Source organism: Rhineura floridana, chromosome 3 (assembly GCF_030035675.1).
Source record: "Rhineura floridana isolate rRhiFlo1 chromosome 3, rRhiFlo1.hap2, whole genome shotgun sequence".
NCBI lineage: Eukaryota > Metazoa > Chordata > Lepidosauria > Squamata > Rhineuridae > Rhineura > Rhineura floridana.
This window is the reverse complement of record NC_084482.1, coordinates 12,645,613-12,661,512: the sequence shown is the minus strand read 5'-3', so window position 1 is coordinate 12,661,512 and position 15,900 is coordinate 12,645,613. Positions and strand designations below refer to the sequence as shown.

At 40.8% G+C, this 15,900-nt stretch overlaps 1 protein-coding gene across 2 annotated transcripts in view; it reads right to left on the bottom strand.

The window, feature by feature from the left end:
- The window catches only part of PIN1 (peptidylprolyl cis/trans isomerase, NIMA-interacting 1), a 50,163-nt gene that overhangs the window by 23,931 nt on the left and 10,332 nt on the right, over positions 1-15,900 (bottom strand). For both annotated transcript variants that reach the window (XM_061614504.1, XM_061614505.1), the window contains exon 2: positions 12,675-12,875. In XM_061614504.1, coding sequence (XP_061470488.1) covers positions 12,675-12,875 — 201 coding nt within the window. The remainder of the gene's footprint in view (positions 1-12,674; positions 12,876-15,900) is intronic.

Below are 15,900 nucleotides of genomic sequence, written 5' to 3'. Positions count from 1 at the left end.
TTTGCTCCCACTGGAGCCCTGGGGTCCAACACAGTCCCCACTTGTCACATATACAGAAACCGCTACTGGCCTGTGGTGAATTGGTGCTTTACTTCTAACATCTTTTTTGGGGGGGAAAGTTAAACAAAATTCTTTTATACATTTACCAGCGTTTTTTTTAAAAAAGAGTCCACCCTCTGCCCTTCAACCATCACAGATTTGTCCTTGGGTTCTTCCTATATGCTACAAAATGCATTGCTCTGTGGGCATCATCCACGCACAGCCATTGTTTTCAAATGCTGCATTGTAACCTGATTTAATGCCTGACCCCCGGACTACTCAGTGAAAATATATGTCAGATTTCCCACTAATTCTATCAATAAATAATTCAAAACATTATTGTGTATTTTTCTACGCTCAAAAACCATAATTTATTTGGTTTTTTTTATGTGGCAAAAATGTTAACACATTTGCCACAATTTGGGCAAGTATGAAAAAACTGCTCAGCATCACTACACTAGAAGCAGTGATGGCACCAACTTGGATTACTTTAAAAGAGGACTGGCCAAATTCATGGAGGATAAGGGGGAACATAACCCTGTTGGCTATGTTCTACCTCCATAGTCAGGAGGCAGTATACTTCTGAATACTAGTTGCTGGAAACTGCAGGAGGGGACAGTACTCTGGCAATCAGATCCTGCTTGTGGGCTTCCCATAGGTGTCTGGTTGGCTGCTGGGAGAACAAGATACTGAAGTAGATGGGCCACTGGCCTGATCCAGTAGGCCCTCCTTATGTCTTCCTGTGGAGATTTTTGCTTTTTTTTCTGGCTCATTCAGGCTTGTTTCTAAACATACTCCCATCTTGCATGTTTGGGTCAAAGCAAACACTACTAAGAGCTCAATGCAACCATTAAAAAAAAATGAGCAGAGGAAGAAGCTGCCTTATACCAAGTCAGGCCATTTGTCCATCTAACCCAACTGATTATCTTTAAGATCTCCAGCAGACATCTTTTCTAAAGGTGCATACAATACTGGATGTTATATTGAAATAAAGTTCTCTCATACTGGCTTAATTCCAGAGACAAAAAAAAAACCCCACATAAATGTACTTCTATGAGGAAATTCATTCTGTAAGCAGAGGCAGGGAACTCTTCTACTGTTGACAGCCATATTCCCTCAGGGGTAATAGGTCGAGATCTGCATGCTGGTGGTGGACAGGACCACTCTCCACACCCACCCCCAGCCAAGCAGGCTGCTAAGACAGAACAGACCACTTTTGTTAGAGTGAACTGATTACTTGCAGAGGGTTTCTGTCCTCCCAACACTCTATTCATTTTGATTTTTTCCTGTCCCCCCCCCTTCCACCTTGACTCCCTAGGAATAGCACATTAATATTAATCTGCCCAGTGGTAAACAGCTTTGGAAAAAAGTCCACCAAATACAAAATTGCTAGCCTGTAAACATTTTCTAAACCAGCTTACGCACATCTAAGTTAGCCATTGTAACAACTTAGAACACTAAAAAAAAAACTTCTGTGCCTGGTTGCCTGCACCAGATTTCTGCTCCCCACAGGAAATCACGTTAACAGGCTTACAAGTCCAAATAGAAATACCATAAAAATGTAAGACACTCTCATAAGCGCATTGACAACTCCCAACTCTCATAACAAAAACACGGTAATACCAGAGTTAAATTCTCTAAACAAAAACGTGAAAGACGGTGATGATACACCTGTCAAACTGATGCTTCCCAAGAGATCTATTTAAATAATTCTGGGCTATAATTATGTTCATCAGGTATGGTATGTCTGTTCAGAGAAATTCAATGAGGCTCAGCTGTTTGATTGTGGCTAAGGTGGGCACTCATGCAATAAATTCTTTAGTGGGATTTTTGTTGTTTATAATTTCACTTGCTCATTTTTAGGAAGATAACAATAGACTACTCTCACCAAGTCAACAGTATCAATCTCCCTTTATATCCTTATTGAGCCAAAGTGCATGCTACTGTTTTTAAATAATTATATGCAAGCTCCTACGACCTTTATAGGAAATGGTGTTTATCAAGGACAGATGGAGGTGTTGACAGGAAATAGATTTTATCCCCCCTTCCTGATCATGGCATTTCATACTTGGGAGAATAAAAACAAACCAATGATAATAAAAGTGATAGATGAATAAATTCCTAACGGGTTTTATCAACCTCAGAGCAGGATAGTTAGATGAAACAAGTTTTAATCACGTCTTTCCCTCTGTTTTTAAGGTGACAGAGAAGATTGCTGTAACACAAAAATTATCTGATAGCAAAAGGACTTTCGTCTCTGGGGCTATCAAACGGGTACTTTAATACATTTTAAACATCGGTTGAATATAAGAATTACATCTGGATCTCATACAAAACAAGATTAAAATGTCTCTCTCCATAACATTATCAGATGGTGGAGGCCTTCTATTGCTGCACCCAGCAGCAACTTTTCATTTACTTGGGCCTTCTATCCGAGAAAGATAATACGCAGACAAAAAGGTGGTTATCAGAACTTCTAATTGAAGATGCAGTTCTGGGACATCAGTCGGCATATAAATACTCTTGTGGCCTGCATTCACATTGAACCTAATGATCTCAAAGTTTGCTCAGTGTAAACAATGACAATATGTTTATCCTGTATAACATGTCATTTTCTACACTCGAGTTCACAAAAAGCCAAATTCTGTAACTGTCCAACACTACAAGGAAGGCTGCTCCAGATTTTGGGAGCAGTGATGAGTCTTGGCACATCTTAGGTATGATTGGTAATACCGAGTCCACTGTGGTTGACGTAACTGTCATTTTAGAAGTTTAATTCCCTATCCTTTGTTTCAAGAAAGGGTGGAGAGAGAATCCCCTCTTACTTGGAAAGCAAAAGATTTCTGTTTGCCCATCCTGGTTACACCAAATGGTTGAAAACTACCATTCACCCTTAAGTACCATTTTAAATGTTGCTTGGGATCATCACACTGGTTAGTCAGACTACTGTGAAAAGATACCATTCATTGTCACTTTCCTGCACTTACTAATAGGACAAAATTTAAGATAACCAAATCTGAAATAGCGTCCATTACCACAAGATATGAAAAACTCATCCTATGAGTTTCCCCAACTGACCTTTCACAAGCCTTGATTCTTGATATTACTATGACTTGCAAGGCATTCGTTGGCCCATGTCATAAGCAACCCTTTCAACCTATTAAAGCCAAGTGAATTCTCATCACCTGGAAGGGCAAAAAAGAAAGAAATTGTCTATTATACTGGAGGGTTTTAAAATGGGATTTTTTTTTTACATAAATCCTTTTGAATTTTATAACTGGAAATACATATCAAGAGGTACAAGGGGGGATGATTAATTTTTAAAAGTCCTGATTAGCCACAGATTTTTACAGGGAGCCTGTAGCCACTTGGCCTAGAACTATCTTAATGGCCAGAATGGGGCAAAGCAAATGTGTGACCAGTGAAGAAGAGAAGGCAGCAGGGCATTCAATCTGAAAGAATTTCCACTGGGCGAGGGATGTGTGTCTCCAATCAGAGCTTCCTGTAGCCAAGTTCTGTCATCTTACCTCCTTTACCATCAGTACTGTGTGTTGAATACAAACCCTGAACACTGAGCTCTATGGTTTAAAGATGCAATCCAGGCTACAGTACTAGCCTCAACACCTGGTTGAGTAAGCCATCAGCTGACACCAATCCCTGTTCAGAGAGCTCTATCCTCTGGATTTGTGTTCCCCAGTCTGAGAAGCTCTCACCAATGAAGACCTTGTTTGGGTAAGATCCCACGCCCTTCCAGAACCTGATCTCTTGGCCTATGTCTTTTGGGTTATGCTACCTGCCTCTTGGCTTTTGTTGTTGCCTTTGGGATTACATCTGTTGCCTACGCAGAGCATCTCTGGATGCTCTGATCTTTAGCTGCTGCTTCTGGAATTTAGACTCATAACCACCGTGAACCACACTACTTGTCTCTGGTGCCCTTGGACTCAGGACCACTCCCCACCATAGATTCCCAAGCTTGACTGCTTGGGGGTCTAGTTTCCGACACTAAGAACTTTGAACCACCCAGTTCTTTGCACTTACGATCAGGTGTTATTTGAAAATAAAAGCTGAAATCTTAGGACGATGTATCAGTATGAAGTATAATTCTTCACAAAACCAATTCCTAAACTCATCCCATATCTATTTATACTATCACCAATAGCCAATCTTGTACATTGAAGGTAGGAAACTTAGAAGTTGCCTTTCAGAGTCAAGCCACTGGCCTTTCTAATTCAGTATTGTCTACAGTGACTGGCACTGGCTCCCGCTCTCCCAGGTTTTGGACAGCAGTCTTTCCCAGCCATAACTGAAGAAGCCAGGGAATGAACCTGGAATCTTTTGCATGCAAAACATGTGCCCTGCCATGGTTGGTCTTTAGCACCCCTCTTGTAAAGCTATGACTTCACATGGCAAATTATTTTGCTGCATGGAACCTGAGCCCTTCATATTGCTTAGCTATGTGCAGACTTGGTGAACTATTTTCTCAACATGCAAATGTAACAAGAGCAGTGTGATGGTGGTGGAGAGACTGCTGAAACACACTACCTACCCACAGGGCTCATTCCCCTCCCACATGTCCAAACCATGAAAATGCTGATGAGCTGTAAGATTTCTAAAGATTAAGGTAAAGGTGTCCCCGCACTTCTAGTGCGAGTCGTTTCTGACTCTTAGGGTGACGTCTTGTGACATTTACTAGGCAGACCGTATATATCGGGTGGGATTGCCAGTTCCTTCCCCGGCCTTTCTTTACCCCGCAGCGTATGCCGGGTACTCATTTTACCGACCACGGATGGATGGAAGGCTGAGTGGACCTCGACCCCTTTTACCGGAGGTTTGACTTCCTCCTTCCGCTGGAATTGAACTCCAGCCGTGAGCAGAGCTTCGGCTGCATTACCACCGCTTACCACTCTGCACCACGGAGATTATCAATGCATTATAAGGTATGCTCACGCTACAAAAAAAGTAACTAAACCATTATGTGCATGGAATGACTTGCAAGAGCACAACCAAACTTTCCCTCCTTTTCCCTTTGCCATGTGTCCCCCCCCATACCACCGCCACCAATCTGCTCCAGAGGGCTGGAGAAAACCCAGAGCAGACTGGGGGGGGGGGTACAGGGAGGAAGGAGAGGGATGGGAAGTTCAACTGTACTAACAGAAGTCATTCCACACGCAAAATGATTTTGTCGGATATAAAACCAAAGAGTACTTTCATATGCTGTAGAATGCGTAAAAAAAAAAATACCCATGTGGAAAATAGTGTGGGGATGTTTATTTTTCCTTAAAATCAAATTGTAGTGTTCATTGCTTAACATATCAAACAGAACATCAAGTTTTATTATAGAAGCTGGCAGCTCAATTTGTGAACAGGGTTGTGTGCATGCTGTAATGCAGTGCCTTGTATAGCTTTCTGCATATGTCTAGTAAAAAATAAAACAATGCAGAACTATGCAAGAGGCCATGCAAATTTGCTTGATTTGCATATCTACACAGATAATGGAATTCAGCTTTTCTTTTCACAGAATTCAGGTGCAAGGCTTCAGTTCTTCCTAGTACAGAGTGCACACAACCCTGTCTGTAAGAGTCCACAGGAATTGAAAGCTTCTTCTAAAAGCGACTTTGGCACTACCAAATAAGTGCTAGCAGCCAAATGCATAGCTACTTCTCTATTCAACTTCCAAGCCTCTTTTTAATGCTTAGAGAGGCTTACGAACAAGTTGTACCTCTATCTGCAGCCTGTCCATTTCTCTGTTGCGTGCTCTGGTGCAAAGCATTAGAAGCAGACTTACTTTTTAAAAAGTCATTACAGGAAAAAAGACAGTGATTTTAACAGCTGATTTAAACCCAACTTTCCTGCTTTGTGATTAATTTATTTCCTGAGCAGATATGATTAGCTGATGTTACAATTAGCACGTATTGCTTTGCACCTTCACCTACAGCCCTGCCCTAAGAAATAAGTCTCACCAAGTTTTATGGGCCTGAAAAGCAAAATTTAAAGTGCTCAAGTGGCCAAATGCTTCTCGCACTATAGAATTACATCTGCTTAGAGACAACGGTGATGGTGATAGAGTTTGTTTGGGGTGGGTTTTTATTTCCAAAATCAATGTTTTTTGTTTGATCCTCTGTACATATTAGGGTTGCCAGGTTCCTGGCCTAAGACTGATCCTGTATCCAAGAGGTCTTCTGTATCTTTAAAAGTTGTGCAGGGGGAAGGGAGAATTCCACCTTGTGGTTTTTCTCATTACAGTGTTGCAAGAACACCTGCACTTGTCTGACTTTCTCTTCTCCTAAAGATACAGGATCAGTCTCAGACCAGGAACCTGGCAACCTTAGTATATATGCAAGGACAATAATCAAAATCACTTACTTGAAGACTATATGCCTTAAACTTTTAGGAACCATTAGCTACTAATTACAGATGGAACAGTGTTTCTCCATAAGATGGAAAGTAAATTTCCATACAGTTTGTTTGTCAGAGTAAAATATGCATTAATTTAAGGACATAACTACAGAACTTTGTCACAGGACATAAACATGTAAGGTTACCCAGGTGAGTTCAGTTGATGAACTCAGTGGGTTACAGGACACCTCATGGATCCTAACCCTCTCAAAGCCTATAATACCTGACCCACAATGCTTACCTCAAAAATATTTCCCCACCCACGTTTGCTCTTTATTAAAAAAGCTATCTTTAGTGCTGTGTTGTACAAGCCAATGGATTCAATTAGAAGGCATGTGTAGACTTTTAATATGTTTGTATTAAAATCAGATTGGTTTTAAAGCAGTTTATGATGAACATACTTGCTTCCACTCAATTTTTATATCCAAGTTTAAATGTTTAAAAACCTAAGTTTCGTCATCAATTTTTATCTATCCCGGTTTCATGTAGCTTTGCCAGTTGACTGCGCATTTGGCTGGCAACATTTTGATAACATCTGAAGCTAATTAAGTTATAATGACATTTTCCCCTTTATTACTTGCAGGGCTAAACTAAATATGCAGAGATGAGGGTCTCACATGTAAGAATGCTGTTCACATTTTTCTCTCTTAAAGTATACTCATGGAAAGCATGTATGTCAAGGAGAAGGCATCAAGTCTGGCTTTCTCCTTAACATGCAACCTTTTCACACAGAAGAAAGTCTAACCTAAAGCTCACCACCAGACCATAAGACGCAGTGATAAACTGCTCAGCTGAAGGGGGGTTGAGTCAATGCCAGAAACACTGAAGTAATTTTTAAAAAGTTAAGTCATGACAGTGGAAAAAGTAATTAACTACACACATCCTGTTTTTTCCCCCAAGGGACAAGTCCAATTTTTCCACATTCCGATTTCAACAGCTATGCACAATGCATCCAACTGAGGAAAGGCATCTGCTACATTTATGAAAAGTGTGCAAATGATTCTGAACAGATACACAGGTCCACTGCAACCTTTCAACCCATCTTATATTTCTAATGCAATCCTAGGGCAGATGGTGCCTGCCCCAGAAGTTTTTCACCCCATGTTTCTGGAAATCACAAACCAAGTGATTTATTTATTTATTTATTTGGCCATCGATTCTTCCTACCTGATGTTAAGATATTTCATATTATAGACTAGAGGAAGGGAGTTACCCCTTCTAATGAAGAAAACAAAGCTTGTCAATATTGTAAAGACTTACTTAGTAAATAGTACCACTGTAGTTCAGTAGTAAACACTGTCCATGCAGAAGGTCTCAAGTTCAGTCCCTGGCATCTCCAAGCCATTCCTTGGCATCTCCAGTTACCCAGAGACTGGGGAAAGACCTCAACCTGAGACCTTGGGGGAACTGTTGCCAGTTAGAGCAGACAACACTGGGCTAGATGCACCAGTGGTCTGATTCAGTATAAGGTAACTCCAGATGTTCAAGGGAAGGAGTTTAATCAGTCTCTAGTGCTTCACAATGGTAGCCAGAAAAGCAAGTCCTTGTTATTCATGTCTAAAAGGAGCTGATCCACATGGAGTAAAATAACATGCATCACTGATTTTATCTAGTGTTGTGAATCTGACACCTGGACATGATTTTTGGATGCATTATAAAAAAGCAGGTAAGATAGCAGTTTGAATGGTACAGTAACAACTGCACCATATTGTTATAGACTAAAAGCTAATCTCAAAAAAATTATTTATTTATTTATTTATTTATTTTATACCCTGCCTTATGGCTAAAAGGCCCTCAAGGCGGCTTATAAAAAAACCCACCCAAAAACCAGAAAAGTGAAGGGGTTTTTTTGCAGGATGAAAGACTTGAGATATTAGCCAGTCTGTTTTAAAAACTACAGGATGCCACAGACTAATGCAGTCCCAAAATTATTTTCTGTGGGAAGCTATTCTCTTTTTTTTTACTCCAGCAATGTTCATAGCTTCAAGACAAAGAGGTTAAAGCCCGCCATTTATTGTGGAATCACAGGAAGTCTGTTGGCAACAATTGTCTTCCTCTGAACCGCCACACTTTGGCTCCCATTGTTGGGTATGGAAGAGCCAAGCAGGGCCATGGCAACTGAGTCTCAGTGTCCAGCTGATGGAGAGGAAGAATCATACCTACGTAAGAGCACAGATACAGTCTGTGCAGATTGACAACAGCTGAAATGTTGAGGCTTCTACCCCCACCCCTTTCCCCACCCTAAAAGCTTGGGAAAGGCTGTACTGTAATGGGTCTAAAGCCACCATTCCCTGAGACAGCCTTCGCCAAGCTGGTGCCCTCCAGAAGATTTGGACTACAACTCCCACCAGTGCTGGTTGGAGCTGATGGGAGTTGTAATCCAAAACATCTAGAGAGCACTAGGTTGACAAAGACTTTCCTAGGAAAAGGAGCTATAACAGTTGAAACAAGTTTAATGCATTTTTTACCATCGGCTCCTGAAAATTTGACTGGCACTGTTAGTTTTTCTGATGTCACACTGAGCTTCTAACCTCCAGCACAGAATCAAGAGCAAGATGCAAGAAAAGATACAGCTGACACTAATGACCTGGTAAATACCTTTGGGAGACCCCTGGCTAGAATTATGAATTATCTTGAGATATAACAGCCATGCATCTTTTTTTAAGGCTATATTTTTCAGGATGAGAAAGTGTTAAGAAGATTCTACTCAAACCATAAATGTATATGTTCCTTTAATCCCAGACTGAATTATTCAGGGTCTGGGACCTGTCCTCAAAATAAAATTAAAAATACAGGTACAATCTAGCCAAAGTTCACTTCTCGGTTTCAGTGCTGGGCCTATGCACACTAACAAGCTTGGCTTAGTGTCATGCTCTATATTACTGGATCCGATTGCTCTATAGGGAACCTGTGGACTCATATGTTCATCTGACACTGAAGGACTCATACATCTCCCTATGGAAAAAAGCTGTGTCACAAAATATTTCTTCACATGCCCTTTCCACTGCAGAACTGTGCAGGCTTAACAGCTTGCATGCTAAATTTTTGGTCAAGCAGAAAATTCTGGATATTGACAGGGTATGATGGCCTTGTCAAACAGCTCCTGCTCCCCTATAGCCCTAGGACTAAATGTTCCCCCTAGCAAAGACTATGCCCTTTATTTTGGCAAATTATCTGTGCCAAAGTATAGGAGACCATTTATTCTGGCCAGGGTCAATGCCATACCCTCTATGATATTGGAAAGGTGCTTCCAAAGCACACCCTGCAATCAGAGACTGTGTCCATGTGGTTGTGGTGTTGTGGCATCTATAGTACAGATGCTTTTGTATCGTAATTTTTATAAGAGTGAACAGTTTAAAAGGGTGGAATCGTTTCCTGGTAGAGCTGATGAAGTTCTTTTGAAAGTATGTTTAAACTGTAATAGTCCCTATGTCATTTTAAATGTTGCCAAATTTTTAAGCATTGTTATTGACACCAGGGCTAAAATGCTTGCTGATTAGTAGTTTATAGAGTAACCAGTTTTGTAATGTTTGTTCAATTGCCTGTAATGTTCTCTGGATCAATAAACAAATGTATTATTATTATTATTTCTTCAGTGGGAGAATTAAGCATATGTTTAAACTCTCCCCCACTGGGATCAGCTTCTTTCTGCTACTGTCCAAATTCCACCTGCCCCTCTTGTGGGCTAGTGTGAGAAGGGAAGCTTAGCAGCTGTTAACATGGGAACTGCACCTGTTGTGCCACCTATGCTACAAATCCAAAAGCTCTGGCAATGAGCTCCTCCTGTGCCTCCATAACATGAAACCCACATGGAATTTTATCAGAAGTGCCAGAGCCATGATTACTCCAATTCCAAAATGAGAAAACTCCCAAAGAGCACTGAAAAAACGAGACATTCCATGCAAGGCATATTTCTCCCCCATCCTTTTTCTAAACCCTGCCAAGCCAGTCCTGATACAAAATACTATTAACTTGGAGACGAAACCATGTGAAAGAGCTTGCTTCCTGGCAACTTGCCATTTACATGCAAGCCACAGTGTATGTCCCAGGACCACAAACACAAGATGCTGCTGCTTCAGGGAGACCATGCCTGGAAGCAAAGAACTCAAGCCCTCACAGAGAATGGTACTATTGTTGCCACCACTAGGGCTCAAAGAGTGAAGTAAGAGCCTCTGAGCAATGCAAGGGGTCAAACTCTTCACTTTCTCCAAAGGTTTCTGTTTGCCTCTTGCAATATCAAACACTGAAGAACATCTAACTAGGTATCCCTATTTAGTCCCCTCTACAATAGAAGGTATCATGGATGCTAGGAAACATGTAGATTGGAGGCCAGAGATAGGATTCCTAGGCCCTAACATTATTCTTCCCTTACTTACTGTCTCCTAGGATTTCTCCAACCCTGTTAGGAGCTGAAGTTTTAATACTGCTGTCAAGTACAAAAATCAGGAGTCCAGTGTTTCCAGAAGAACATATTAGTATTTTCAAACCAGCTCAATCCAATTCTGCTGAAGCCAAGATGGTTAACTAGCATGCATTGCACCAGATTTTATGTGGAAGATACACAGGCCTGTGGTATCTTATCCTCCCATGCTACCACCCAGTTATGTTACCCCCTTGCTTCCCACCCACCAGTGAAATGAGTATTCAACATAAACGAAAATGTGTTAAAGAACATTGGTTTTGGCTTCAAATGCAAATTTTATTTTCAATATAAAAATACACATTTTTACAAAGAAAATACAAGCAACCCTCTTGAGTGGCTTTACAAAATGAAGTGCTAAAGGGGAGAGTGGATGACAGAAACACACTCAGCATTGTGATAACTGAAGTCTCAGACATCAAATCACTCAACAGTGACTTGAGACCTTTTTCCAAGTCTCTGTGCTATATGAGAATCCACATTCAAAATCCTCAGCTCCAAGATCATTCAAAATACTACCAACTCAGGGGCTCCCTCCCCTTTTCTTTGATGAACTGAGTCTGGCATCCTCAACAATAGTTGTCCTTTTCCGGAGCTCTGCAGGCTCTAGAATAGAGGCAGCCCTGCTTCCCACTCTCCTACCAAGCATCATACATGGTTGGGAGGTTTGCAAAAGTTTTGATACAGCTCTGTCCATTTTCTGCTGACTCCACCCACAGTGTAATACTCTGACCACAGTCTAGAACTAACACTTGATTCCCAGAATACAATATAATAGGGAGTGCTGGGCAGTGTTTTCCCCCAATATATTTTGCCCATGTCTGTTCTTAACCTTTGCTATTTTTATAAACATTTTAAATCACTATCATTTTGGGCACAGATCGTAGACACAAGATGAGATGGTCAAGCGTTCCTGGACAGTGTCATTTCAGACTGCAGTTGGCTGGGGAGAACTTGCAGGGCTGAACACTCCTCCATATAACTTTATGCACATAAAAAATAGTTGTTAGGGGAACGCGTTCTCACCTAGACTTTATACACACACATTTACTTTTTTATGTATGTGCAAAGAACATATAAATTTGGAATAGCAGGGAATTAAACTATTACACTCCCCATCTGCAGTATGAAATACTGTAGTCCAGGAGAAGGTACCACCTTATCTGCTGTTTGCACAAAACAGGCCTTAAGACCCTAGATAAATATTTACCTAGAAGACTAACTAGTCTCTTTACAGGTAATACTGTTCACGCTTCAGACTAAAAGCTATCTATAGCTCATGTCACTAATCTCCATATTATGCAAATTTATTTTGCATATTCTCATTCAGTTAGCATACTTTATGCTGGACATGATAGTTAAGGAATGTTTCATAGCGTTTCTGAGATTCTTGGCACGGGTTGATAGATGAGGTGGCCATGTTGTATGGGCTAGACATATATAGACGGCAATGAAGAAAGAACAGGTAGCTGTAAAGGGCTTGAAAAGGATATCCTTTCACAGACACTGCCCATTTCCAAATGTATCTCCACAAAGGGCTAAGACACAAGATATTTAGGAATCCAAATTCTCTGTTATAATTTAGAATCAATATGATATGGTGCACAGACAATTTGTAGAAAAACAAATGGCCCTAACAGGCAACTGAAAGGCCCAGTGCAAGAGGAGTGAAGAGGGAGGCAACCCTTCCCTCTTGTCTAAAGGCTCCTGGCTCCACCTGAAATTTGAAAGGAAATCATTGCATAGGGTGCTGGACTGTCTGATGTGGAAAGGAGGGTCTCAGTGCATTATGCTCTCACTTTCCTTTGCTTTTACTTGCCATTAATTAGCTCCAGGGCCTCCTCCTTGCTTCGGGTGATCTTATCCTCCCTCCATGATGAGGGTCTCCTTGACTGGTTATGTTTCACCAAAAGGTGAGAGCATCGCACTTTAGTCGGCTCTCCCTGTCCATTCTTGCTGTTTCCAGTGGGGCGCTCCCACTGGCTGGCATTTGTAATGTGGTTGAAATAATAGACACGTCCTGCAAGATAAAGAGGAGAGAAAGATTTTAGTTATAGGGCAGAGCAGATTCTCAACATGACAGTTTCTTTCTAAGACATTCTTTAAGACCTACCCATCCCACCCTGTTATTTTAGCTTACAGCCTAACTACCTGAAATTTTAGCCCACTTCCCATTCACTCTCCTTCTTCAGGCTGATTGGTCTGTTGTATTTCCTTTTAATCCCCAACTCCTACAACTAAGCCAACAGCAAGCACCTCCCAGGACTGTATATCAATCCAGGCACAGAACTACCATAGTTACTTTGTGACATCAGTGACATGCAAATGTGAATGGCTATGACAGAACAATATATGCCTGATCAGTTTCAGTGGCAAGTCCTCCTTTGTACATTTCACTGCAAGGTTTCAGGCCATACCATAGAGAGAAGAATTCCAACGAAAATCAGCAGAGCTCTATCAAACTGATATGGCTAGCCCAATTTCTGGAATAACCCTGACTTCATATTTATTCCTTGGACACAGCAAAAGCACGTATGATATGAAACTCTACACATGAAAAATCTGAGTACTTTTTCCTTTACAGTGGCTACCAGCACACCAAGAAGACTCAGTCCTCCCTCCACTTAACACCCTTTTTTTAAAAAAATGCTATAAATCATCAGGGTGGATACAAGTAATTGGGAAAAAACTGGTTTGATTTTCTCCTTCACATTTCAGTTACTATAATCAAATAGATATTACACTCACACACACTAAACCATTTTTAATTTAAAGTCACTATTTTAAAACAGCCTGCTTTAAAATGAAAATGCAAAACCTAATGGCAAGTAAAAGCAAAGCCTACATTTACAATCTCCTAAAAGTGAACAAATCTCTGTAAGACACAGTTAAAACCTAATTTTCCTATGTAAAAGAACCACCAAAAAGATTGACTGTGATGAAGTATCACAAACAGGAGCCAAACTGCAATCATTAAACACACTTACTCAGAAGTTAAGCCCCACTTAATTCAGTGGGGCTTATTTATTAATTTATTTGATTTATATCCTGCCCTTCCTCCCAGCAGGAGCCCAGGGCGGCAACTTCAAAGTAAACATGTTTAGGATTGGTCAAGGCTTGCTTTGTTTTGTTTGTCTTTACTTCTGTGGGGACTTTGGCTCTGACAAGTCATCACAAGGATCATGGTATCTCACCAGGATCATTCATTCAGCCCACATGGGTAATCTTGTACTCCTATTTCTAGTTTATGTGAAAACGTATAACCCACTTCTCAGCTGCTTCCGTTCTTAAAAGTATCAGGTAACAAAACAAGTCAATTCATAAAAATATAATAATTTTTTAAAGGTCGACAAAGGTCTCCTTAAAGTCCTAGGAGGTTGGTATAACTGAAAGGTACCTATAAATACTAGTTTTATTTCCAATGGTGGTGGTACCCACGAGGAGATCTCATCATTAGTCCTTGTATGGAGAGATACATATAGGGGAAGGTGCTCCCTCAAATGCCTCAAACCCAGTTTGTACTGAGCTCTAAAGGTCAAACATTGTGCCTTGCCTTTAGCCCAGAAACAGAATGGCCGCCAACAAGGTTCATGCAATATTAGGTTACATGCTCCACACAACTAGCACTGGTTCACTGACTGGGCTGCCATATTCTGGATCAGTTGAAGTTTCCAAACTGTCTTTAAAGGGAACCCCATCTATAGCACACTACAGTAGTTCATAGTCTCTCTCAAGTGCACAAGCTTTACAGCATGTTTTATTCTCAAATATTTAGGATTCTGCCAACCAAACCATGAACATTAACTTTTTATCTCATAGAAACACACTGTTCTGCCAAAAGCTACAAACCCTCATTTCTGAAATATTCTGGGCAATTTGTTTTCAAGAAAATGATCTTGCTGCATGTCTTTGTGTAGGGACAGAGAAAGCCAAAGAAAAATGCAGTAGTTTTACAATTGCCCCTCACGTTACCAAATGGATACAATTATATAATGCAAAATAGCATGTGGGCTACATGACCAAACTGTCAAAATAACCAATAATAAAGTTTTAGTTGCAAATCTATGTTTAATTATTGTATCAATTTGTACTTTCTGAACAAAGATGCATACATGAGTCACAAATTAGAAATCTTAATTTAAACTTTTAGGTGTGGGATTTAAACTATTCCACCCTGCCAAGACCAGTGATTCTCAATGTGTGTTTCGGAGAGCACTGAGTTTTGTTAGAAGCTTACCAGGATTGGGGGGGAGGAGAGTCGTGGTCCTCATCAAGATAAGCAGACAAGCTTCCCTGAAAGGCTGCCTAGTCATTAATATTCCCCCACAATATGCAGCCACAAAAGAGCATGGGGTGTGTTCCAGAGCAACACCCAGTTCACACATGGCAAGAGTAGCACCGAACAGCTTGTGTAGCACCCCATGCAAACTGGGCACTCTAGAATTCTCAACAATGCACAGGAGTTTTGTGAGAGGCAATTCATTGAAAATATTTATTAAATTTTGAAAGCAGAAAGTATAAAACTCACTGGACCAGAAGTGTGTATTTCTAACTCTTTCAATGAGAACAGTTATGTTAAACCAAAGTAAACACTCATGAAGTATGGCTACAATTTTATTCAAGGCTATTCATCTTGATCAGACAGTCTCTTCTGGCCTCTTGCTTATTCCAGCAAATCTGGGATTCCACAGCATGCAAGTAGAAGAGGCTACAACTGTCAGCTCAAAATCTAAAGTGCTGCGGAATCTGGAAGCAATTCTGTCAGACAGCAAGGTCATGGCAGTGTCCGTGTGCATTCTATACATACACACACACACACACACACACAGCTTCTTCCCCTGCCCAGTTACAAGAAAGCACACACATCTCTGCCCTTGGCACAACTACTTCTCGGTCCAGGACAAGGCCTAATGTTCTCTGACTTAGCCCAAGTTACTGTTTGCAGGTAAATTACTGTTTGCTGGGCAGCTGCTAGAAACATAACATGTGCATCAGCTTATGCAAGGCAGGAGAGCCACTCAAATGTGGTTGTTATAAGAAACCGT